The sequence below is a fragment of the Pelodiscus sinensis genome, chromosome 1 (genome assembly GCF_052426305.1).
Source record: "Pelodiscus sinensis isolate ZL-2025 chromosome 1, ASM5242630v1, whole genome shotgun sequence".
NCBI classification, from domain to species: domain Eukaryota; kingdom Metazoa; phylum Chordata; order Testudines; family Trionychidae; genus Pelodiscus; species Pelodiscus sinensis.
Genome location: NC_143052.1, coordinates 126,327,549 through 126,354,930, shown reverse-complemented (window position 1 = coordinate 126,354,930; position 27,382 = coordinate 126,327,549). Strand labels below are relative to the sequence as shown.

Below are 27,382 nucleotides of genomic sequence, written 5' to 3'. Positions count from 1 at the left end.
TTTGAGTCACATTAGCAGGAAACTCAATATAATTGACACGTCAGACTGAACAGATTTGTAATTCCCATTGTTTGGCAGACATCTAGTTTCCTTCATGGTTACTGACAATTTTGCAGTATTAACTTAATTTTTTTTATTTCACATTATCTAAAGTTATTTAAAGTTGTTAATTATCCCTTGGTTTAGTATTCTTTTATCCATAACATTTAAACACATAAAAATATATGTTAGTAACTGATGGGTGCAACAGTGGCACACATCCGAACAAGCAGACATGACCCCAATATTGGTGCACAAGACAAAATCTCACTCTGCTCACAGATGGAAAATGTTAGCGGGAACACTGGTTGGAAGGAGATGGCTAAAAGTAGCATTTACATTTTGATTTTTTGACAGGTGTTATAAAGCAAAACATTCTCAGTCGAGTTACAGATACAGCATTTAACCTGGCAAAGCCCAAATATGCAAACAGCTGCTGAGGAAGCTTGACATGCTGTTGGGTGCATTTCTTTAATATAAATAAAATTTTCCAAAATCTCAGTTTTGTTATTCACCATTTCTATTGGCAATACATTAGAGTAACTATTTAAGCTAACAACAGGTCTGAGGGATGTGGTAGTAAATTTAGGCTAAAGAAAGAGGGAAAGTCCTTCAAGTACTACCAATAAGTTCCCCTCCCAGTAATTATAGTTTGCATTTATATAGTGCCTTTCATCAAATGTATCTCAAACCACTTTATAAGCATTAACTAATTAATTAAGCCTCACAATGCCTTTGAGACAGATAGGATTCTACTTATTTTACAGATGAGGAAATTGAGGCATCCTGAAGAAAGTCATTTGTCTAAAGTTTGACACGGAGTCAGTGGAATACCATTATGAATATTAATTCCACACTCTTAACTATTAGACAGCAGAGAGGTATAAACCAATGCACATCTTAATGCATGCATATACACTGCGGCTGAAACTATCTTTTGATTTTGGGTGCCTCAGGCTTTGGGAGCTCATATTGAGATGAAGACCACGAGAGCTGCTAGGGGCTTAGCCCTTCTGAAAACCATATCAAAAGCAGTCTGAGATTAGTCATTCAAAAATGGAGGCACCAAGATTATAGGCCAAATCTGAAACATTTGGCTCATGAGAGTGAGATGCGCATACTATTCTCTGAGGACTTGTCTACACTACAGAGAAGATTGAAACTGCTGCAGTTGATCTTCTGGGGTTCAAATTAGTGGGTCTAGTGAAGACCCACTATTTTGAACTGAGAGGGTGGCTCGTGTCAGTGCCAGTAGTCCTACTTCTCATGAGGGGCAAGGGAAGTTGATGGGAGCCTGTGCTCCCATCGACCTCCCACTGTCTGGATGACTACAAAACACAATTTAAGATACTTCAAATCCAGCTACGTAATTAACATTGTTGGAGTTACAAATCTTAAGTCAACTTTCCCCTGAAGTGTAGACCTCGCCTGAGCAAAACTTGGCCCTGTAACATCAGTGGCAAAATTTCTACTGACATCAAGGCAGCCAGAATTTCACTATTTGTTTGCATACATATCTGTCTTTGACCCAAGTTATAATGTGGGGTGCCTTCACTGAGATCCCAAATTGAGACACCTTTTGGACTTGATATTTAGAAGTGCTGCTGGGATCTTATATATATATATATATATATATATATATATATATATATATATATATATATATATATATGAATGAGAGAGAGAGAGAGAGAGAGAGAGAGAGAGTCTGTGCTGTGCATAATACAACTTCTGCTGGTGTAACCTAGGAAACAGAGCCCACAGGAGGGAAAACTCTACAACAGGCCCACAATCCATACTGCACAATAGGGCTCAGAGATAGCCAGAGCCAGTCTAAAAAGGTGGAAGGCACTGAGTAGAGAAGGGGCATGCCCAGTTCACCTACAGAGGTGCTGAACCAACCCCATCTTCTGATGCCAGGAGCCCCACACAGTCAAAAGTATAGGTCTGTACTAACAAATGAGTAGTGTGAGAACATCATCTTCTTGTTTAGCTAATCTGCTCCCTACGTTTGTTTAGTGTCACATCTGCTGGCTCCAGTGGGGGGAAAAAAACCAAAGTTTTTACACTACCAGCCTTGCACATACAATACAGCTGATCTAGATTCTTTCGACTAGTCCATCAGTAGCAAAATGGTTGATTCGATTCCAGTTGTGGATTCACTTGTGTAACCTCAGTGTCTCCATGTTATGCCTCCATTTGCAGCCGTGTAACTTGTTTAAATGCAGTGGGGTTGCACCTGTATTACGTACAGGTAATGAGGTTGCACGGATGTACAGAATGTGGCCAGTTGAATCTTTATTTCAGGTGGTGATGCTCCATTTGATTTTGAGATTCCAGGGCTTGAAGACATGGCATTACCATATGAACTAGAGGGCTGTGAACTGCAGAGTGCTCTAACATGCTCTGACTGTCCTGGGCAGATCCCACTGGCACACTAGAAAAGGGTCCCTCCTTCACACTGATGTCATTATGTTTCATACAGGACTGCATTAATGGGCACTAAGCACCTTTTGATGTGCACCTGCAGGTCTACATGGGACAGTTAGTGCACAACATGTTAGAACGCTCTAGAATTCATACCCTTCTAATCTGTACTGTGGTGCCATGTAGACAAGCCCCCAGACTTGAGTTTGCTGAGCTGGCAGTTGTAAACTGAGCAGATTTGTTCTGGAGCCATTAGAATGAATACACGACACCCTGTCAATGCGGTGTATAATAAGTCATTTTCAGAGTAAAACCACATTTGAAAGTTGCCCTCCCTCCATTGTTTTACATTACAGCAAATCCCTTCTGTGAATCCCCCTGCAGTCAACTGTGGTTTTAGTAGTGATCCATCATATAAGCGGCAATATTGATTTACTTAGCTGGATATTAAACAGCAGCATTCTGGCACTCACTGGCTGCAGCATCCTAATAATGTCCTTTATATTCATGCTTTAGAATTTCATATGATTGACTGTACACAATGCACATAAAATGTCTTTTCATTATTGCCACTTGAATGGCATAGAAGGACAAGACCTGCAAATTAACAATTCAGAAAGTAGACCCAGCATTTATGTGTTCATAACAACCACAGGGCAAATATTTTGAGACTATAATTCACCAGTAAGTCACATAAGACTTTTTTTTCCCCTCTTTTTTAGCCATTTTGTACTACGACATGACCACATCTCACACACTACCAGCATCGCCGGTCATGATAGTCAGAGGGAGAAAAACACTATAAATAATGAAAGAAAATGGATTAGTTGCTCTGTAGCATTAGGAATTGCCTGTATCCCAAACCAAATATTCAGGTGTCTGTGCTTGATCCAAATATTCAAATTCTTCTCTATATGTTTTTTTCAGATTCATAGATTTTAAGGCCAAAGGGGAGCATAACGATTATTTACTTACCCCTCCTGCATAACATAGATTGGAAAACTTTATCCAGTAATTTCTGCATCAAGACCATAACTTGTTTGAACTGCAGCATATCTTTTAGGAAAACATTTAAGCCTTGATTTAAAAGCATCAAAATTTAAAGATTAAGCAAGACCTTGGTAGAAATTTGGGGGATTTTTGGACTCAGTCGAAGGTTTGTGTATGGACTTCTAGCACTACTGAGCCAAAACTCCAGATCTGAACCTTCATGTCTCAGACTTTGGGAGGGGTCAGATCTGGATCCAAATTTTGTACTTCTGGCCCATCTCATTTTACAGTACAATATACTCTATTATCACATTAACTCTTCTCTGGTCTCCTAAAATTCAAACAATTCAATCATATATAAAAGCCGGGGATACATTTAATGGAATGTCCATTTAGGAATCTGCTGAATTGACGATTAAGGGTAGAACTGGTTGAAATGACAAATCTCTGCTCTGTGGGAAATTCAGATATTTTGTTTCATAGTATAAAAGTCAAAATAATAAAGTTGAAACAATATGCATCAACCTGAGAGAATGTGCCAATAGGGTATCATTAAAATATTAGATTAAATGGATAATGCTACTGCTCTAATCAATGGCTAAACTGTTGCTGCCCTGAATGAGTGTGCCAGGCGGTGAGGAAAAAAGTTCACCCTTTTATAGGCCAACATAGGAGGCAGCTTCAGTTCTTGTGGTCACTGTGCCACATCCCAGTGCTTTACCCATCAGCAGCTGGAACTCCTACTTTGCTGAGGTGGTCAAAAATGGTGTCTCTTTTGAAGGTGGTAAACACTTGACTTCTAGGAAGTGAACAATATTTTTTAAGTGTACAGTAAGCTAGCTTGGTAAATGGCACATAAAGTCCTTTCCCTGCAGCATGAACCCAGAAAGGAAGCAGCCATCAACTGTGTACCAGCATGCCAATTTGCATGTATGAGGAGAGGACAGTGGTCTTGCTACCAGCTTTTACAAGGTTAGAGAAAGTGTGTCTAGGTGCATTGATGCATGGAACAGGCATAATGCCTCAACGCACCACTTACCATCAGCAACCTCCTCCCTGTGAATCTGAATTTAAGCAATATAATCTGAAACTTTTTCACAGCAAATAGTCTACTATTCCTAACCATCTATTCTAGCCCATGGGTAAAAGCACCTAACTGACTTAGGAGCTTAGGAGTCATTTGCAAGAGTGATTTAGGAACCTGACATTTAATGAAAGCTTTTGAAAAATTAGACTATTGAAAATGTTATCCCATGTCTTTTATAAAAAACCACATTGCTTTAAATGCATTAGATAAAGATGTTAAAAAATGAATTGTAAAATAACGAATGTATCATCATCTACACTGGAAATGTTGTGAATCTTAAACTGTTAGTTGGCTTACATTGGGCAGACGCAAAGTACGTGCAGTCTTGATAATGAATTATAACTTATGAGATCTTGCTCGGAAAATGTATTGAAAAATAAAATTACAAAAGTTTTAGATGTTGCATGTTGGTGAGCACTCATATGGTCCAAAACATCTGCCAAATCTGAAAATATGATTTTGTGCCATATCTTGATGAATGCTCATAAACTTTGGTTAATTGCTGAGTACTTTAAGTTAATAGGAATGGGCAATGATGTTAGTAGAATAAAGTCATTCTGTAAATTTTATTCCATGGTTTAAAATTGGAGATGGGTAAACTAGCTCTAGTAAATTAAATACAGAGGCTGAACCTATGAACAACCCTTAATATGAACCTGAAATTTTGAGACTCTATATGATCTGTTGACTTACATTTTTCCATATTGCTCTCCACCTCTCTTTACTTCCTGGTTTTATCTGGTACCAGATCAGCAGTGAAAGTAATTTAAAATTTCTTACAAGTACTGTCCTATTGCAGCCCGAGTCCCTGCCAGCTCTTTAGATAGCTCCCTTCTGGCTTTTGCTTCAGCTCAGCCATCTCTTGCTGGAGTTGTGCACCTGGGTGCACCTGCTTACTTTTACCACTGAATCAGATGAAGAATTGCCAATATTCCATGAAAGAAACTGTTCCTGTGGGCTTTTTGGTCCAAATGAAACCAGAAATTACTGGAAATGGTGCCAGATTTCCCACCCTAATTGCCCAACTAAAGTGAGTGGAATAAGTCTGCATAATCATAGGAACAAAACTTCCAAACCTTTTGCTGTTTGCACATTACCTTGTTGGCCACACTGCAATGTGGAGCAAATGGAGTTAATGGTGTCAATTAGCGTCTAACTCCTCTTTTTGCTTTTCTTCAGAGCTTTGTCATCTGTGGTGGCTTTAGGAGCAAATATAATCTGCAACAAAATCCCAGGCTTGGCCCCTCGGCAACGAGCGATCTGCCAGAGCCGCCCTGATGCCATCATAGTGATCGGAGAAGGGGCACAGATGGGAATCAATGAATGCCAGTATCAGTTCCGCTATGGCAGGTGGAACTGCTCAGCACTAGGCGAGAAAACAGTCTTTGGACAAGAGCTTCGAGTAGGTAAGGGATTCTTTACAATAATGTTAATAATCATACATTGGGGCTGTTTCTCTTTTAGCTCCTTTCTTATAGTGCTTTTTTCACAGCCCACACAAAGTAAACCAACGCACACTCCAGAACAACGCACATACTTTTTTCTGATTTTGTTCAACCCTATTTTCTAGTAGTTGAAAAATGTCTAGAGATTTCTAGGTTAAGCCTTTCATTATCCGTCCCACGCCCCATGTGATGATGACTGGAATGTTCTGTATGGGCAGCAATGACCCTGAGTCAGTTTCACAACTTACTTTTAGGCATTTAGGACTTCTTCATTGTTACTGTGTTGCACACTAGAATCAGAATTCCACAGTAATGGTGCCAATGTAACAAAAATCAACTCCAAAAACACACAGGCCCCTACAGCTGGAGCAACAGATGAACCTTATTTAGCTGTTAGCAAAAGCTTGACGATGACCATCCAGTTGAGAGCAGTAATGCATAAATATTCTCCTCAGACATGATCACGTAAAGATAACTCTACAAACCACCTGAGATGGAAAGCATGTCCAAAGAAAATAACTTGGCATAGAGGACTGTGGCCTAACAAACGTTTACAGGGCAGTCAGTATCATGTGTTATAATTTTCCATCAATTCTATAATTTTCCATCAATTCTATGTGTGATATTATTTCATACGTGAGATCTTACAAAATACCTGCCTATTATCTACATTTTATGTTAGTCTCTAAGACGTGGTGGGACTATTCATTGTTTTTTAAGTTTTTTCAGTTACAGACTAACATGGCTACCCCTCTGAAACTTCATCGTCATTATGAAGTTTCATAATGGACATTGTCACGTTCATCTTCAGCGAAGCTCAGGATTCTGGTTAGATACCTTTCCTTTTTATCTGGCCCTCAAAAGTTGCCCTGGCGCCATCAATAATTGCACAGTGCTGTTGTTTATTTGCAGGATTACTGGTTTGTTGTATATGGTTATCAGAATGTTGCACTGACTGAATATGCTAGAAAGGAAGCATATAGTTCCCACACATCTCTGAAAATACTACAGTTGTCTTCCATTGTGTACCTTTAATATATCTATAGCCTGGGTCAAATTCTGCTGCTTGGGTTCTCTTGGGCGAGTAAGGCCTCCTTCTGACAGTGAGGCGTGAATGTCAAAAGTCTGCTGTTTGCTTCAAACAAGGGCTGAGTGGAAAGTTTACCCAACAATTTGAGGTTGACTTTGAATCTGAAGCTGGGCTGAAAATCTCCTGGGCCCAATGAGCTATTTAAACCAACATAACTCCACTGACTTTAGTGGAGCTGATTTTCATCAGATGAAGATCTGGCTCAGTTTGGTTTGGCCCTTTCATGTCACACAAAAACACAGAAGAGCAGGAGTGCACAGATGGAAACACATGGGAGAAACAATTATCTGAACTTTTCTGAACCTCAGAAAAGGTTTGGTTGGATTTGAATTTGTCAGAGGAAGGCCGGGATGGAAAGATGATCTTATATGTGAACTGTTTTGCTCAACCTTTCCAAGTATTTTAGCATTTGTACAATCTCACTTCTTTCTATACTTGTACATTGCTTCTTTCTATACTTGTACTAAAATATTTCAAGTTCATCTGGATAAAGCAGTTTTTCACCTGTAGCAATGTTCTGGTAATGAAAAATGGAGGATACACTGCTGTAATTTTGTTAGCATAGCCTTCCAGTTCTCTCACTTTTACAAAAAGAAGGAAACCAGAAAAGGAAAGCAACTGCTAATCTTCAAATTAGCAAACCTCCACGTAATTAGGGTAGTAAGAGCATTATATCCTTAACATTAATTGAACGGGAATGACATCAATTCACATAGTTACCCAGACACTTCCTTACTGGGGAGAGAAATGCCTGAAGGTCTTAACATGCAAGTGGTTTGGGGGTTTAATGTTTAGGGGGAAGCATTTCTGCTACCTCCTTGACACCTCTGTTCTCCAAAGGTGAAATTATGATACATGGTGGATAGGGAAGATACACGACTACACACTTGTAGAATTTCTTCTGTATCAATTCTAATTTATTTATTAGATGTGATGCATTAGATTAGGGCCAGCAAAAGACATGGCAAGATCTAAATAGGTAAGCACTCTTAAAACATTGAGCAAGCTCATCTGAAGAAGTAGGTTTTACCCAGTTCATGATACTATATATTTTTTGTTAGTCTTTTCAGGCGCATCTCACAGCAGGGCTTAACTCGAAATAAGTCAATTGCGTAGCTTATTTTGAAATAGCTTATTTCAAGTTTTGGTGCTGTCTACACAGCACTTATTTTGAAATAGAGCACTCTTCCTCCGACTTCCCTTACTACTCATAAAATGAGGGTTACAGGAGTTGGAGTAAGAAGTCCTCCAGCCTGACAGTATTTTGACATTATGTCAAAATAATTGCCTGCTATGTAGACACGGACTATGTTATTTCGAAATAACACTAGTTATTTTGAAATAATGTTGTTGTGTAGACAAAGCCTAAGGTGCCATAGGACTACTTGTTTTTGAGCAAGCTATAGTGAGCATATTCAAGAGAAAATCATGATAGGGAGTCTAAAAATTAATATAAATAGGAACAGACTGAGAGACTGAGTGCTGACGATATGAACATACATTATTACAACCTGAGACAAGGACAGCAATGAAGAACAAGCGAAGTATATAACTCAGCAAAGGGTTCATGTAAAACATCTCAGCCCTTCTTTATTCCTGCTCACTGAGACATATTTTGCTTACTTTTTGACAAGCTAGAGTCAGTAGGAGTCAGACTATCCAATGCCAGCATGTTGGCCTAATTCCTTTGTTCCGGCTTAACCAGGGGTATCTGGTTATTGAGTTCTAACAAGCTATTTACATGTACTCTGGAACTTAAACTGGGTTGTGAACACATGATGATTTTGCAACTTGAGGCTCCATTTAAGAAACTGATGGCAAAAGTGCACATGAAAGCAGCTGCAGCATTCACAAGTCCTACCGATAAAGCCCTGAGGGTTCCCGATTTATTAGCCCTCCCTACCCCTCTGTCTTGGCAAGTAGTCAGATACTGCTCAAAACAGACTTTTGTATATGTGGCAAGTATAATAAAAGTGCTGCAATGAAAGAGAGCTCTCTTTTTATGCTTGCAGGCTTTGATTCACCAAAGCATTTTAAGCATATGCTTGACTTTAAGCATGTGAATAGTCTTGATGATGTCAGTGGAATAACTCTTAAAGATATGTTCTTAAAGATATATCACGCTCAAATGCTTTGGAGCATCAGCATTTTGTCTGTGGTGAAAATACTTCTAGCCCAGTGAAATTGCTGTAATAGTTGAAGACTAGAAAACGTATGAGACCTCAACTTTCTGGTTTTGAGCAGCTTTTGGTTTGTCATTTTGCTTTCTTCTTTGCTCATCATCATAGGGATTATTTTTTCTGTTAAGTACAGCTGAGAACGGCACTTTTAGAAGCCTACTTCTTGTCAAGGGTAATACTAATAATTTTAGGGGACTGTGATAGGGTAGAGATGGGTCCAAATAGCTTCTATAAGGGGGAGAGGGGACATTTCTCTGTAATCTGCTAGAATTTTTGGTGTGTGTCAACAAAACAATGGATAAAGAACCACTAGCTGTCCTAATTTATTTAAGGCCATAATTTCCTTTGTGGCCAGGGTTAGAGAGTGGATCAGAAAGGTGAGAGATAGTAGCAATGGGTGGTCAATTTTTCAATATGGCAAAAAGTTAACAGTGGGATGCCACAAAGTTGCATGCTAAGACCTGTGTTTTTTCTGGGGGAAAGGGTGAGTAGTGAAGTGAAACTTTTGCAGGTGACGTTTTATTTAGCAAGGATAGAGCTAAATGGACAATATGAAAATAGACAACCTCTAAGCCAGTGGTTCTCAACCAGGAGTATGCAGGGGGTACATCAAATTAACTAGATATTTGCCTAGCTTTACAATAGGCTCCATCTAAAGCAAAGTTGGTGCAAACTAAAATTTCATGCAATGACTTGTTTATATTGCTTTATATGCTATACATTGAAATGTAAATACAATATTTATATTACAAATGGGTTTATTTTATTAAAAGGCGAAAGATTTATACGATATGAAGAGAAACCAGAGTATAATTACAGAGTCAAAAATGAAAAAATCAGCAATTTTTCAGTAACTGTGATCTGACATGCTTGTGTTTTCATGTCTGATTTTGTAAGTAAGTAGTTTCTAAGTGAGGGAAACACGGGGTTATGCACAACAAATCAGGCTCCTGAAAGGGGCACAGTAGTCTAGAAAGGTTGAGAGCCACTGCCAAAGCCAGGGCCCACTACAGGGCTGGACCTCTGTTCCTCCCATGAAACTGACCAACCAGCCCCCTTCCATCCTGCTCACTCTAGGAGTATGTCAACCCTGGAATTAGAGGTGTGGTTGTAGCATGTACAGATAGATCCAAGATAGGTTTAATCCAGCTAGCTTAGATAACCCTAGCAGTGACTCTGTGACAGCATGTACGGTGGCACAGGTTGTACAAGATCTATGGGGGCCCAAGTACATACTCAGGCAACAAGCCTGTGCTGAAGTCTGTTCTACCACAACACCACTCGTATCGTTACCAGAGTGAGCTTGGTTAAAGCTAGCTTGGGTACAACTACATGCTCTACAATCACATCTCTCACTGCAGTGTGACCAGAGCCTGGGTGAGGGTCTTCAACTTCAACTCTCCGTTCCTGCCATTTAGTTCACTCTACAGCTGCTCCTACTCCAGATGTCCCCTACCAGGTTGGAAGAGAGAAAAGCATCCCTCCCCCCCTTGATGGAGGTGGGATAGGGAGGTAGCTCAATGGGAAGGAGAGAAGTTACCTTGCTTTACTTGGGGTGAAAGGAAATAATTGAGGGTTCTCTACACCTCGACTGGGGAAATGTTAGAATATTAGATCAGGTCTCTTGATTTGGGGTTGGAAATCATGGGCCCTTGTTCCCTGGCTTATGGGGGAAGACGGGGGAGGGGGATATTGTAGATAGCCCTTGTCTGCAGAGTTTGTGGCACATAGTATGTGTGAGAGAGAGAAAGATATGTGGAGGCACAATGTTCATACAAAGACTTATACATCTGTGGCGGAATATTATGTTGGAAATGGGAGACAAGAGAAGAATCTCTTGATGATTACCTGTTCTGTTAATTCCTTCTGGCGTACCTGGCATTGGCAATTGATAGAAGACAGGATACAGGGTTAGATGGCCCTTTGGGATCAACATATCTTACATAGACCTTTGACAAGGTCCCACACAAGAGGCTATTAAAGATTACTAATTAGTCACAGGATGAGAGGCATAGCATAGCCATGGAACAAAAATTGGCTAACAGATGAAAACAAAGAGTAGGATTAAATGGTCAATTGTTATCATGGCAAAATGTTAATGGGGGAGGGAGCCTTGTCCCATGTTGTTTAATATATTTATTAATCATCTGGGGGAGGGGAAAGCTGTGAGGAAGCAAAATTTGAAGAGGACACAAAGTTATTTAGGTTACTCAGAACCAGATTCCATAGAGCTCAAAACAAGCAAGATGAATGGGCAACATGATGGCATATGGAATTCAATGCCAATAAATACAAAGTAATGCAGATTGGAAAGAAAAAGTTAAAGTACTCACCTACCTGTCAGGAAGCTACTGCAGACACCTTAACAAATACCTGTGCTCAACACGCAGTTGGAGACAAAAAAACCAAACGTGATGTTAGAATGCACAAGGGATGGGATGGTGAATAATATGGAAAATAGAATGGCTTTCAAGAAATCAATGGTGTATCTCATCAGGACAGTGGTCTGCAGTACTGGTCACCCTATCTGAGAAAAAGGACACTGCAGAACCAGATAGGATTTGGGGAAAAGTGGTGAGAATTATCAACAGAATGGTAAAACTCTTCTACAAAGAGAAATGGAGAAGACTGGACTTGGGTACCACAGAAACTAGACAAATAAGCTAGGACTCGATGAAAGTATATAAAATAATGAATGATGTTGAGCCAACACTTCAGCTGCCCCTTCCCCCTATTGCTGCACATCTCCTGCCCTTTTCCTTGGAGCTGCCTCCTCCCACCCCTGGGAGTTTCCTGCTTGCTATGCAGGGCAGGGGAGGGAGAAGACGGGTGCTGATGTCTAGGTGCCCCCTCTCCTATCCTATCTCTACAGAGCAGGGTGGGGGGCACAACAGGACTTGGGATGGAGTTTGCTGGCTGCTTTTGGGAGTGGTGCAGGGCCAGGGAGGGGTGAGCCTGCCTAAGCCCCATTTCGCTGCCACCTGAGGTAAGCAGTGCCAAGTCAGAGCCCACATCTTGAAACTCTACCCAGTCATGAACCCCCTTCCTGCACCCCAGGTCCCTGCCCTAGCCCCAAGCAGCTCTGCATCCAAACACCCTCCCAGATCCTGCACCTAGAACCCCCTCTGACACCCCAACATCCTTCCCCAAGCTCAGTTCAGAGTCCTTCTTGCACTCCAAATCCCTTAATCCAAGACCAGGGCCTGTACCCCAACCCGCTGCCCCTGCCTGGTGAAAGTGATGGAAGATGGGGGAGGGAAGATGGAGTTAGCAGTGGCAGGGTCTCAGAGAAGAGGCACAAAAGAGGGGGAGGGGTATTTGGGTTTGAGGTAGATCTTGGATTGCCCTTAAATTCAAAAAGTGATCTTGGTGACCACTGAAATATAGCAATCCCTATGCAGCTGAAAATGTAAACATCTGTATGTATGAATATTGCTCAATTCATTGCTCTTTAGGAAACTTTTGAGACTATTAAATTAAAATGGGTTAATTATGCCACTGTATCTTCTTTGACTTTCTCCCCAGGATTAAAATTTAGGGATGAGATTTTTAAAAGAGCAGTAGGAGGCAAAATGGCTTTTAAATTAAAGTTATTACAATTAATGCATGATGTGTGGTTACATTTTTTAAACTGCTTTCAAAAGCTCAGTATGGACACTCAGTTTCTTATATTATTATTTCTGTGCCTTGCCCTTTTATGGAACTCTCACTGAAATTCTCTCACTGTTTGCACTATGTCTGGTGCAACAGGGCTCTGATCACAGTTAGGAACAAGAGTCACCAGTGTAGTACTACAAATGAGAAAGTCTGATGAATGTAGAGAAGTTGATATTTTAGTGTCTGCCTTTAAACAGAGTATCTGTGCTTTGTTTTGAAGAGACACATTAAAATCTCTCAGGTGGTATTCCAATGCCCCGACCTCTCAGTATGAAACTCACTGATCACTGTTTGTAGAGTTTTGCAAAGGGAATATAAGCAGAGGTTCAACTAGACACCTTTCCCCTCTCAAGCCATGAATTTAAGATCATTGCTCAAATTCTGGGCAATCACTGAACATTTTGTGGAGATGGCTGTTTCTCCCCAGCGTTTACTGCCAACCACAGCGAGGAGGAAAAGAGTGAGCACCTTAGGCAATCTTGTCAGGGTCACCTTGGGTATGTTGACACTACAGCACTAATTCGAACTAACTTAGTTCGAATTAGTTAATTCGAACTAAGCTAATTCGAACTAGCGCATCTAGAACTAAAAACTAGTTTGAATTAGCGTTTTGCTAATTTGAACTAGCGAGTCCACACTGATTGGACGCAGGGGCGCATTTAAGGGCAGCTGAAACCGGTTCTGGCAGGGCATCAGGTCAGTAGTTGCTTTGTGTGGCTGCTGTCTGAGACTCATGCTTAAAGGGACCCGCCCTGGACAGCCGGTTCTCAGTTTTTCCGCTTGCTTGCCAACCTCGCCGAGGGACAGCAAAGCGTTTTTCTCTGCGCCCGTCTGTGTCAGTGCTTCCCTTTGGGGCCGCCGCCGCAGGTGGCAACATGGAGCCAGAGCTCGCCCTGCACTTTCTGGTGCAGTTTATGGACTTGCTGCTGCAAGCCTGCCAGCAATGGCTGGAGGCTGCCTGGTTCCACCTGGTGCACGTCAGCCCCCTGCCTCTCCGCCTGGCGACCCTGGGGGCCATGGAGCAGCTGCGGAACCGCATCGTCCTGGAGCACTGGGGAGACCAACAGTGGACCCAGAACTTCAGAATGAGGAGGGACACCTTCCTGGAGCTCTGCGAGTGGCTCGCCCCTGCTCTGCACAGAAGGGACACTCGCATGAGGCCCGCCATCCCCCTCCAGAAGCGTGTGGACATCGCCCTCTGGAAGCTCTCCACGCTGGACAGCTACCAGTCCGTCGGGAACCAGTTCGGCGTGGGAAGATCCACCGTCGGAGCGGTGCTCGTTCAGGTACGCCACTCACTGTCCACTGGGCCGGGGCGAGGGGGGCTGCAAGGAGGGGATGGGCCACCCCAGGGAAAACGGGAGGTCGGGGGGGGGAAGGAGGCAAAAGTGCCCCGCACCAGAGGGGCCAGTCTCTCCCGGCCGTACTACACGCCGCCTGGGGGGGGAGGGGTGCTCCCGGGAGTGGGGCGCGGGGCACTGCCAGGGCACGAGCACTCCCAGCCACCCGGGCGCCCCACTGATTCGCGCTTTGCTGTGTCTCTCCACAGGTTGTCAAGGCTATCAACTGGGTGCTGCTCCGCAGGGTGGTCCGCCTCGCCGACCCGGACGCCATCATCCAGGGGTTCGGCACCCTCGGCTTCCCCAACTGCGGAGGGGCCATCGACGTGACGCACATCCCCATCCGTGCCCCGGAACACCAGGCCTCCCAGTACGTGAACCACAAGGGGTACTTCTCCGTCCTCCTGCAGGCCGTGTGTGACCACTGGGGACAGTTCACGGACATTAATGTGGGCTGGTCCAGCAAGGCACACGACGCCAGGGTGTACCAGAACTCCTCCGTGTGCCAGAGGCTGCAGGCCAGGACCTTCTTCCCTGACCGCCACATCAGGGTCGGGGACGTGGACATGCCCGTCTGCCTGGTGGGGGATGCGGCTTACTCCCTACAGCCCTGGCTCATGAAGCCCTACACAGGGCACCTCAACCCCTCCCGCCAGGCCTTCAATGCGAGGCTGACCAGGGCCCGCATCATCGAGGGGGCCTTCGGGTGACTGAAAGCCTGATTTAGGTGCCTCCTCACCCGCCTCGACCTCGCCGAGCACAACATCCCTCCTGTGGTGGCAGCATGTTCTGTGCTGCACAATTTGTGCGAGAGGAAGGGGGAAGCTTTCCTGCCAGCCTGGATGGCTGAGGCTGACCGCTTGGCTGGCCAGCACGCTCAGCCCCGCACCACCACCATCCGGGAAGCCCTGCGGGAGAGCTTCCAGGTGGAGGAGGAGGACTGAACTCTCCCTGCATGCCCCACTGGGGCCTTCTTCCACCCTCCCCCCCTTCCCCTTTCCCCTCCCTAACCTCCCTTCCTAATGTCAAATAAAGACACCTGTTTTGGCAAAAAAACTCTCTTTATTTTACATAACGGGGGTGGGGGAGGGAGGAGTGAGGGTGGGAGAGAGGAGGGGGAAACCTGGGAGGAGGGAGCTGGAAGGGGGTGGAAGGGGAGGAAGGGAAAGGAAAGCTCAGGGTTGGGGGTCCGGCTGGCTCTCCCGTCTCGCAACACTGCAGGTGCGGGGACCTCTGGGGAGAGCGGGTGTGGAGGGTGGAGCAGGAGGGACGGGGGGTGCGGAGGAAGTGGGAGAGGAAGCAGGGGCAGCAGAGGGAGCAGGGGCAGCAGGGGTGGGAGGAGGAGCGAGAGCTTCGGCAGCCGCAGGAGCCGGAGCAGGAGGAGGCAGGAACCGGTCCACCAGGGTCTGGAGGTGGCCTCTGAGGCCACAGCCCTGCTCCTCCAGCGCATCCACACTCCGCTGGCACAGCCGAAGGTCCTCCCGGACCCAGTGCTCCTGGTTGTGGAGCAGCTGCTCCATGAACTGGAGGTGCCGCGCTGGTAGTCCTCCTGGTTTCTGGCACGCCGGCTGGCCCAGGCACGGGTGGCTGTTGCAGGCGGGGTGGTGCGCCCTGCAGTCCCAGATGCTGCGGCTGTGGTGAAACAAGAGCAGCGGTCAGTTCTCCCTGGGGACAAGGTGGGTGAAACCCAGCCCCCCTCTGCAAGGCCAAGGCCCCTGCATGACACTCAGCTGCTGCTCCATGGTGGGCAAGGCCCAGGCACACGGTCCCTGGGCTCCCTCTTCCCCCCACCCCTCTGTACACATAAGGGGAGCATGATGGTACTCACAGGTGGAGCCCTCCCCGGCCTCGGACGACACAGGAGATGTTGTCTGTGGGGTTCCTCGGGGGTCCTGGGCAGGCTCCTGGCTTGCAGCGTCCTCCGGCTCCTCCTCCTCAGTGTCCAGGACCAGTCCCTCTGCCCCAGGGTCGATGACCACCCCGGGGGGTGTGGACGGCGTGAGCCCCCAGGATGCGGTCCAGGGCCTGAAAGTGGGGGGGCCTCCGGGTCGGCCCCTGGCAGACAGGCCCGGGAGTAGGAGCGCCACAGGTCCTTTATTTCACAGCGGACTTGCTCCAGGGTCCGCTGGTGGCCTCTGGCGGCCAGGCTGTCAGCCATGCGGCTGTCGACAGCCGCGTTCCTGTGGCTAGTGCGGAGATCGTGGACATTGGAGGCTTCCCCCCAAACCTCGATGAGGTCCACGATCTCCGCACTAGACCAAGTGGGTGCCCGCCTTTTGCGTCCCCGGGCAGGCTCCTGGGAGACGCCAGGCTGGTCCCAGGAAGAGGGGGAGGGCTCGGTGGCATCGGGTGGCTGGCTCATCTTGTGGCAGGTGCAGGGTCTGCTGGCTGGGTGCTGGCAGCCTTGCAACTGGCACAAACTGTGTAGCCAGCCCGTGGCCCTTTAAGGGCTCCGGGGCCGGGAGGGGGGCAGACAAGTTTCCTTGGTGTTGGCCAGAGTGGTCACCAGGGCAAGCTGGGAAGGGTTAGCCTCCCACTAGTTCGAATTAAGCGGCTACACAGCCCTTAATTCGAACTAGCTAATTTGAACTAGGTGTTAGTCCTCGTAGAATGAGGTTTACCTAGTTCGAATTAAGCGCTCTGCTAGTTCCAATTAAGTTCGAACTAACGGAGCGCTAGTGTAGCGCCTATCAAAGTTAATTCGAACTAACGTCTGTTAGTTCAAATTAACTTTGCAATGTAGACATACCGATACCCCTTTTTAGTAATGGGCAAGAACACTATTCTTCATTCTGTGGATGGATTTGATATCCCTTTTACTATTCACTACTTGAGAACTTGCAGATGAGCATGTCCAAATGCCAATGAAGTTTTACTGTTAATAGGGGAGCTGTACAACCCTTTTAAATTTTATTATAAATTATATAGCAATTTTCATTGGAAAATTTCTATACAAAAGAGAAAAAAATGGCTTAATATCCAAATTATTCTGCTTAAGGATGCACACAGATGCCACATTACTTTTTGGTTACAGGCAGTAACGTAAAACCCAGAAAAAAATGGTCAAAACTTGGAGCATGTTTTCCAAAATGTACCTCAGCTCTATGAAGTTTCACCTAACTTGGGTGGCAGTTCAAGCATTTCTTAACTGACATGGAATTTGGTGAGGAAGAGGGGGCTGTGGTTTAACAAACTCAGACTCAACTTGGCAGTTTTGCTTTGAGATTTCAGGTTAATTTGAAATCAAACACTAGGTTAAATAGTAAGGGTGTGAAAACACATGAATTATGTGTGATAGAAAAGGGCCACATGGCCTCTGAAGACTGAACCAGATGAGCATCACCAAGGCTAGTGTCAAGGCTGTTCCCCACTCTGGCATGATGAATGCTGGAGTTGGGGGCCCACAAGAGCACTCCAAAACCTTGCCTCGACAGGCTCTGGTACAAAAGCTTCCCGCAAAATCCTAATACCCAGATTTTGGGGAATCCGCTGCCACCATCAAGTGCTTCTGAACTCACAAACTTGAAACCAACCCTAGGGGTACCCCAAGCTTTTTCCCCAAAAGAGCTTGAAAAAGAAAAGAGAAAAACAAGCTGCAGTCTCTGGTAGCTGACCCCTCAGTCAGGCATGCAGATACACACAAACAGACCTTCTAGGATACAAAAATAGACCAATACCGGTTAATTAGGAAAAAGAAACAATTGTTTATTATCACAATAAAACTACAGTTGCAAGCATAGTGAATTGGCTAGATGGAAAGAGCCACCATTTGATATAGATACTCAGGGAGAGTCCTTGGGCTGAAGACTTAGTTACAAAAGAAAAAAAACACTTAAGCTCAGACATTATTTCCACATCCCCAAACAAGGAAAACAATAAATCCTGTTGGACTAGCTAAGCGTTTCCCTATTTATACATTGTAAGAAGTCTGTTCTTGGAGATAGGAGTGTCTCCCATCTCCCTCAGTACTTGGAAGGAACTACTCTCAATGTTAAAACAAAGGAGAGAGAGAGAAAACCCCTCTTTTCCAGTTTAAAATTCCTACCTTCATTGTTATTGGCTGTCCACCCGATACCTGCCTAGGTACAGAGCTAACCCCTCAGTCACCAGGTGCTGGTTAGCACTCATGGTTATGACAGCCGTAAAGGATTCCACAATGTTCATATATTTGTTAAAAAAATGTGGCAATGTACAGAAACTTATATGCATACCAATTCAGAGTGGCAATATAATTTTAAATAAGGTGCACAGAAATATCGGATCACATCTGATTGAACTGACGTGGGATTGCAGAATCAGAGCTGTTCTAACATATGCCTAGCTATAAAAGGTACCTGACAGGTTTTTCCAGCAGCTGGGGATCATTGGCGTGCCAGTGTGTTCCAGACATGTCCCTCCTTTGGCCGTGTTCTGGCATGATGCATACACCAGGAAAGACTGAAAGCAGTGGCATAGAGCCAACTTTTGAGTCTTGAGACAGCTGGGGATTCTACAGTGCAGCTGGCTATGCACTGTTCTTTTGCACAGATGTATTTCAGTGATCTCGGGGCCAGCATCTGGCTCACTGCACCAAGAACACTGCACCAATTTGTACAAAGGGGATAATAATGATGATGTCACAATTATGTTGAATTGTACAGGTGAGGCATTCGGGTTGAAATGGATTTGTTAGAGACAAAGGACAAAGTGATTCCGGTTGGTAGCAGGAGCAATGGATTTTGCATGGCTGGTCCATTGGGATCAATTATCAAAGTAATTGCATAATTTTTGTATACTTAGAGCTCTGACGTTTTCCAAAGCCATGATCCCCCCCCCCCAGTCAAAAACTCATTCATTGGCACAACCCTTTTACTCAACCCACCTCGCACTCTGCTCCACATTCCCCCGGTGGACTTGACAGCATATAAATGGAGCTTCACAGAATCCACTCCCTTCCATTCCTGCAGCAGTGACTGCATCTGACCCCCATTTGCGCTGTTACTGCCTTACCCAACTCTTGAAGGCTGGTGTTCCAATCTCTCCCCCTAACTCCTGCTATCTACATCACCACCTAGCAGACAGAGATTCCCTTTTGTTCCAACTGATTCAGGAATGACCCACTTAGTTATTTTTACACAGTGAGTTATTCATTGATTGGTATTATTCAGATCTATGAAGACCTTATTTAAAACCCATCCCCAATAGGACCCCTCTTCCCCACAAGCCTACCTCAAGGAAAAGTCTCTTGCCCTACCAGTTAAACTCTAGTTCTATCAGATCATTGGTAGATGGGAACTCCAGAATAGAAGGGTTATTTGCTACAAGAATGCATGGAGATAGAAGCAATTTCTCAGGAAGCTAGGATCTAAACCAGATCAGACTTAATAGATCATTAAAACACCTGAAAGAAAATCATCACCTGGAAGAAAAGAAGAAATCAGTGAAACCTCTGAAGCAAAGAGCCAGAATGAATGGCAAAGAGCGAGATTTACTATTGTTCTTTGAAAGAAGATTATTCAAGCTAATGCTTTGTGTATTGACCATTCCAGCTGGAACTCTAAGCTCTAAGTATCGCAGGGCTCATAAATTACGTCTCTTATCAGGGCTAAATCCATTGCAAAAATGAGGGCTGGAAGATGAAAGTATCTGTGGAGGGTGTAACTGACAAGATGTCAGAACTGATCTGTGGATGACCCCTGTACCAGACTTGGAAAATGATTGACTTTAGAATTGTTCATCTGACTGTATTTCACATCTTTGAATATATTTCAAGGAAAACCTTTAAGATTTGGTTGGTGGGGGAGGAGGCACAAACTCAAATGGTTGAGACAGCCACTTGATAGTTGTAAAGAATCAGCAAATTACAGGGCAAGAAACAAGAGCATTTTGAAGGCTTTTAAATCTATTAACTTTTGTGAGGATTTGTGAATCTCTGACATCTTGAAAGGATGCCTGTGAGGGGACATTAAGCTTTTCTGCTGTGTGTGTGGTTTAAGAGACTAATAATATCTGCAGAGTTTAGAATCCACACACCTCCTCTGTCCCTCACACAAACCCACTCACCTATCCTCTGCTCTACCCGCAAATCAATCAATGAATAAAAGGAAATGTTCTAGGATTTTAACACCCGCAGTAATCAGGACGTAGATTTTATTGCACCAGCATTGCTAGGTGAACCAAATCTTGCAAACCATTTGGAAAAAAGTAGGCACAAAGTAGTGCAAAACATGTGTGTATATGCAGTAAATAATGAAGATGACCACAATTACAAATTGTGGGTAATGAGTGAAAGGGGAAGAAGCTCAGAACTGAAGAAACCAGTAAGGAAAATGAGGATTGTGCAGATTCAATGGGACTGGATGGCAGAATATATGTTTAAGAATAAAAACTGTTTTGAGAACACTGGTCCCCAGAAAGAACATGGAAAGTGGGCTGAAGATGAGTCAACAAGAGCAGGAAAAATTAATGGCATGTTTCCAGATCTGTGGTAGAAGTGCCAGCCAGAGAATTATTTTTGGATGTAGGCCATAGATAAGCTTGATTTAATTCTGGATTCAGACCTGCAGATGGATTCAGTAATCTTTATTCGTGGCTATGATGGGAGTTTCACTGACATGTCAAATGTTCATAACACTTGCTACTAAGAGTGTTGCAAATAGTAAATAATATTACTTTCTAGAAAAAAAATCTACTGCCTAAAATCACATATGTATCAAGTATAATGGTGCTTTCAATCAGCTAGTCAGTATGGAAAACATGCCTTTATACAGGAGTGGAAGACTTCTAATACATGAGGACAATCAGCGCTAATAAGAAATGTATTAGAATCACACTTGTATTACAACAGTGATATTAGCAAATCAATCAAGTGATTGATTGAACCAGTCTGTCTGGATTCATTTAATGTGATTAAGCTTCTACATTTCTATTTTCTTTTCCATTTCTGGTGCCATTTCTTTGTCCCTGATCTTATTTTCGTTTGTCTCATTTTTATTTTCTTATTTACATGGTTATTTATATGCTATTATACTTACTACATGGCAATAGGTCCAATTAATTGAATGTTTGTGATAATAAAATCTATCTTCCTACGTCTACACTTCAGAGTTTTTGCGCAAAACGTTCTTGTGCAAGAAAAAGTACAGTAAATCGTAAGAACACAGGGCTTTTTGCGCAAGAGTTATTCCTCTTTCTATGAGGAATAAGACTTTTCGCACAAGAGCTCTTGGGCAAAAAGGCGTATGTGGACAGGCAACAGGGATTTATTGCTCAAGAAACCCCCTATGGCTAAAATGGCCATCAGAGCTTTCTTGCGCAAGAAAGAGTTCACACTGTTATGGGCGCTCTTGCGCAAAAGCACATGGCAGTGTAGACGCGCTCTTGTGCAAGAAATTTTTGCACAAGGACTCTTGCACAAAAAGTTCTTGTGCAAGAAGCCTGCAGTGTAAACGTAGCCTTTATGTATTTGTGTTTAAGTCAATAAAACAAGCAGTGTGAATGCTGGATTCTCTGCGACAAAGTCTTTACATCATGATTTGAGGACTTCAGTAATTCACCCAGAAGATAGGGCTCAATTATAGGAGTGGGTGGGTGAGATTCCGTGGCCTGCAATGAGCAGAAGATTGGACTTGATTTCCTATTCTGGCCTTAAAGTATGTAAGTAACATGGGAAGAAAAAAAAGGAATCAATTAGAAACAAAATGGAGGGGAGAGGGAGCAGTAAGTTAATGAAATATAGAAAAGGACAGACTTTATCAAAAGAAAGAGAAGAATCATCTTTAACATACAAGTAGAAGCTATAGTGATTTCAGCATTTGCCAGTCATTTGAGGAGTGCACTGAATCACTGGGTGCAATATTTGCCCGGATCTTTTCTTATGTTCTGATGAGTGGAATCAAGAGGCCAGCCAATTAACAGTCAAGCAAACCATCAGTAAGAAACTTCATCTCAACGATCTGAGCTTGACACCTGGATTGGTACTATCTAGTGGCTCCCATTATTCACCCCAAGAGGTGGGTTCGAAGGAAATGACATACATTTTCAACAGTATGATATCTGTAAAACTATGATATCTGAAATATCAGCATAAAAGCATACAACACATATTCATTCAGTGTAAATCTCCACTAATTCAGAGCTTTTAGAAAACAACATGGTGCCAATCTGAATTAAATCTTCAACTTGAGTTCATGGTTATCTTAACAGTAGCAGGGGCAATTGCACAAAAATGGATCTTTACCATGGTATTTACCATACTTGGTGCCCTTCAAATAGAAATTAGAAAATTTTAACAGCTGTGAGTGAAAAAAATGCTAGTTTTTAATGACCTCCAGTCGATATAATACAAGATACACAATCCTGGAACTTTAGCATAGTCTTCGTGAGAATGTTTACAGAGACATCCTTCTGTTAATTTGACTCAGTCAAAAATAGCAAGACACCTCTTAAAATAGGCACATAAAGGCAGGCAGGTTGTTGAATAGAAGCAGAAATAAAAGTTGAGGTGATTCTCAGTGTCACCTATTGGCCAGAAAAAGAAAATATCTTTAGTACTCACTGAAACATCTTCTAGTGATGGTTCAAAAATGCACTTCTTTCCCTAATCAAGGGATGATGCAGGAGAATATGAATTGTGTTTACAATATATTATTGGGACATATGATTTCAATCATACAAAGGCGGGCACCTTTAAGGTAGGATCTCTAAAAGCAATCTAAAGCATGTCAGAATAAAGAAGGACTTTCCCATCCAAAAGAACAGGGAAGCCACTGCTTTATTTTAATTGCTCAAGAAGTAATACATTGGTGTAAAGTAGGCCAGCTACGAACTTGAAGCTTTCTCCTACCCAAAGACTGTACTTAAAGTGTGATTTAAGGCTACTAAGGAAAACTATCATGTGTGTAAAAGATAAGATAAAAGAGAAGGCTATTCCTGTTTCTAATTTATATTGTTTTTGCTCTGGAGGGAGTTTAAGAGAAAACAAACAACCCATCTGTTCTGAGAGGAAAAAGATAGGGGTTCTTTCAAGGAAGTAGCCAAACTAGAAAGCATCTGAACTTTAGTTGTAAGATAGACTCGTGAGAAGTAATTGTCTCTTGAAAGAATCTAAGACTAGGTAAGGAAAAGCATTCAGCAATATTATTTTACGATAAGAGGTATTCTGACTATCTCTAAACCTCTAGAAAACAGATATGCATTTAGTCACAAACATCACAATAAATTAAGGTAATTTTTCATAGAAAGTCTATTTAGGAGAATGTACAAATTCAATTCAGGATTTTAAAATTATCAAGGCATATGTCTGGGTGGAGTATCCAACGACAGGTGATACTGTCTAGTAATCAGAAATGAAGATTATAGGGTTGTGTTTCCAGCTTTGCCATCTCGTTACACTATGTCTTCAGGCAAATCAGATTCCAAAGTTTTCAAGAGTGTCCACTAGTTGTGGGTGCTTTACAATTTGGATGCTAACTTGAGATTCCTTTTCCCACACGTTCCCACATGCAAAGTACCCAGAATACCCAATGAAGTGTAATGTGAGCTCTAGGAACTCAGCATTTCTGAAAATCAGGCCCCATGCATCTAAATTTGGGTACCCCAAAATTGAGAATTCGCATCTTAGTGAGCATTTTTGAAAATGTGAGTACAGGTTGAACCTCTCTAGTCCGGCAACCTGGTCTGACAACATCTGTGGTTCAACATGATTTTAGTTAGCTGGATGCCGACTTATCATGGGTGTGGCCAAGTTTCCTGTGTTGCCATAAAATTTGTTTACAGCCACCAGTCCTGGTTCTTCTCAGTGTTCTATGCTGTTATTTAGCTCTAATTTACCGTAAAAGTCTTCTAACAGCCCAGTAGGCAGTGGAAGTGTTGGACACTATTGACCTCCCAAATTCTTTGGTTAAGCACCAGTCAGGTATCGAGGGTGCTGGACTAGAGAGGTTCAACATTTATTGATGTCTTTGTACTACAGTTAAATCTATAAGATGACAATCTCGTCATGTGTACTGAGGTTAGATTAGTATTTATAAAATTCTTTGAGATCCACATGTGAAAAGGGACTATGGAAATTCTCAGAATTTTAAGCAATGATTTCACTATTAGTAAAGTTATGATTGACTTCACTAGAAACTGTATTTATTTGGCTTCAGTTACATCATCCTCCCCCCCCCCCCCCCCATCTAGAATGGAATTCTCTATAGACCAAACTTTTTCTCCTGATCTTTAAATTAAACATTTCCTTTACATTCCTTGACTTCCTCTACAATGAATTTTGGTAATATGCTAATAGCTATTTAAACTGGATTTCAACAGATTTTGTTTTCAAGTGTCAAGAGTTTGAAGAAAAATATAGATTGTCTTTAGAGGAAATTCCATTACTTATCACCTTACTACCTTCTAATATTTGATGCTGAATTGCAGTCTGATTCCTAGGTCCAAACGTTGGGAAGTTGAATGGTTAGAAATATGGATTTAGTTTCATATTTTGCAGTTTGGGCAGAATTCAAAATTTAAATAAATCTCCAACAACATTAACTTTAGTTTCTTTTCAAAAACATCTATTCACAGATGGTAACTGAGGGTACTGTGAGAAGCAATTTATGATAAAATAAAAAATAATGCAGCTAAATTTCCAATAATTATATTAATAACCATATCTATGTAGGTTTTGGGAGTACTAATGATATTACAAATCAGTTAAACTTTACTCTTTTGGTTTCTAGGTTGTCAAAATCTCTTCCCCAGAATTACAGATGATAGGTTTGGTCACCCAATTCAACCCTCTACATCAAGCAGGAAAGACTAAACATAGCATTACAACTCTTAGTTACATGTGTAGTATCCTCCCTTTTCTTCTCTGTTTTTTCACATGTATCCTATTTGGCAAACCATACATTCCTAAAGGGAAATAATATGAAAAAAAATGCAGCAGAAATGTATGCCCATGTTGCAGAATAATAATGCAACGCAAAAGGAGTGCCATATATACACAACACTCAACTTTTAGTCACCTCTTTGGCTGATATAAGGCATTTTCCTTTCCTTTCTTAAATAAAATAACAGAAACAAAGAAAGTGACTGCATCAGAGGAGTGTGTGTATGTGTCTTGTGCCTCCACACAATTATGTATGAGAGAATATAAGGGAGTATACTCTGATTGCATTGCATCACTTTATTTAGTAATTGGATTTATTGATTAGTGCATTTGAGTTTGCAAATCAGTGTTTTATCTTATGGGCTCAGATCCCTGATCCACCCAGGCTACTGTAACATCCAAAAGAATCACAAAATGAACCATGACAAACATATTAGGCCAAATTTTCTTCCTGCGCCCTGCATTTCCGCATGAGATTTGATTACCTGTCCCTTTATTTTATTTCTGGTTTAATAATATAGCTATCTCCAGAGCATCCATATTTTCATTGTTAGGGACATAAAGGAACAATGATCAAATCAGACCAAAAAAAGAGAAGCGAGAATGAGAAGGCAGTGCCATGGAACCCCTGAAGACTTGTAAAGATGAGCCAGACAGTGTGTGGCATTCTGAGACATGCACTGCATTTTTAGGGCTGCACTGTGCTCTGAGGCTAGCAGCTCAGCAAAGCACTTCTGCATACTCTTAAAAAGTCAATGGGGAGCAAGCATGTGCTAAACTTCATGCACACGCGGAAATGGTTTGCTCCATAGGGATGTCTGAATGAACTCGAGTTAATACATTTGGGAAGAGAGTATCTGCTGATGGAAACTCAGTTTCTACCCTTAGCATTCAGATCAGAACTGGGAGTCTGCTCCTTAGCCTCTGGTCAAAACTGATCTTAGCTTTTTTGAGTGGATCTAGGAAACAACTTTTAGTCACTCGCAAATACAGGGGTACCGTGAGGATCTGGGGGTAGGTAAGTCAGCGAATGCCTATGGACAGAACTCTCAACAAATGTTAGATAGCAGCTGAGTTTGCATGGGCAGGTTCTGTTCAGACGACTGCACCCCAGAAAATCAGTGGGTGGGAAAGCAGAGGGAAGTTAGCACTGGATAGGAATCTCCAGCTATTCATGCAAAATAGGCAGACTGGCTCTGAAATCAATTCGTAAATAAAAAGAACTTGCCCTGGCATTTAAAAGCTTCAGGCAAAAGTCAGGAAGACATTTTACCACGAGCAATATTTTATTGCTACTCCTCTGCCTCCACATGTCAGCAGGAAACCCTGCCCTCATCCAGCTGAGCCTCCATCCCATTCAGGGAAGGCTTCCATGCAAGGTCGTGTTTGACAGGGTCAGCATTATCTTGTGGATTCTGAGGGGAATGATGTCACAGAGAGTGGCAATCCTGCTTCTACCACAAAATTAATGGGTTTCAAACCACGGAGGGAGAAAAAGTGGTGAGTTCTAAAAATCTCCCCCACCCTCTCTTTTTTAATGTCCATTTCTAACTGCTACCCATGAGGCATTGCCACCTTTCCACATGCTCTTCAAGGGGATGATTAGGCCCTCCGATAAGGTTTTACAGGCACACTCTGTATGCTAAACATAGATGTTTATCTCAATTAATGTTCGTCACCTTTAGGGACCCCAAAATCACAAGCAAAGAAATCTGAAATGTGAAGGCTTTGTGACAAAGCATTAAACACCACAACCCCAGAATTAGCTGCAGATTAAAAATAGAAAACAAACCATCACTGATGTCTGAGAATTTAAAAGCAATTGAGAGTTCAAAATTAGCACCAGACTGAACTCTTTGACAAGGGGCTGACATACACTTCAACTGCAAGGGAAGCCACAAAACCCACCAATCCATAAAGTTGCCTCCCCTGATACACAGTCTGAGTTGCTATCTACATTCAATGCATTTGAAACATGAATCTGTTACTCAGTTATACCTATACTGTTTCATTTAATGTTGAGAATGTTTTCCGTTTTTAAAACCTTCAAGCTGTGACAACTTATGGTGGGGTGTGTGAGAAGACTGTGGGATGGTCCAACAAATAGCAGTGGTCAGTAAAGGGGTCCTATAAAAGGGTATTTGGTAAGGGGGGTGGTTCATGGCAGTGATACATGGGTAGCTGGCAGGGAGTATTTAGCACTAGGAAATTTGTAGGGGATAGTCAGCATTAGGGAAGATTATCAACTCCAATAACCTAAACAGAAATGTGT

General features: G+C 42.8%; 1 protein-coding gene across 1 annotated transcript in view; it reads left to right on the top strand.

The window, feature by feature from the left end:
• Nucleotides 1-27,382, top strand: part of WNT7B (Wnt family member 7B) — a 130,114-nt gene that overhangs the window by 72,280 nt on the left and 30,452 nt on the right. The window contains exon 2 of the mRNA XM_006127759.5: nt 5,723-5,949. Coding sequence (XP_006127821.1) covers nt 5,723-5,949 — 227 coding nt within the window. The remainder of the gene's footprint in view (nt 1-5,722; nt 5,950-27,382) is intronic.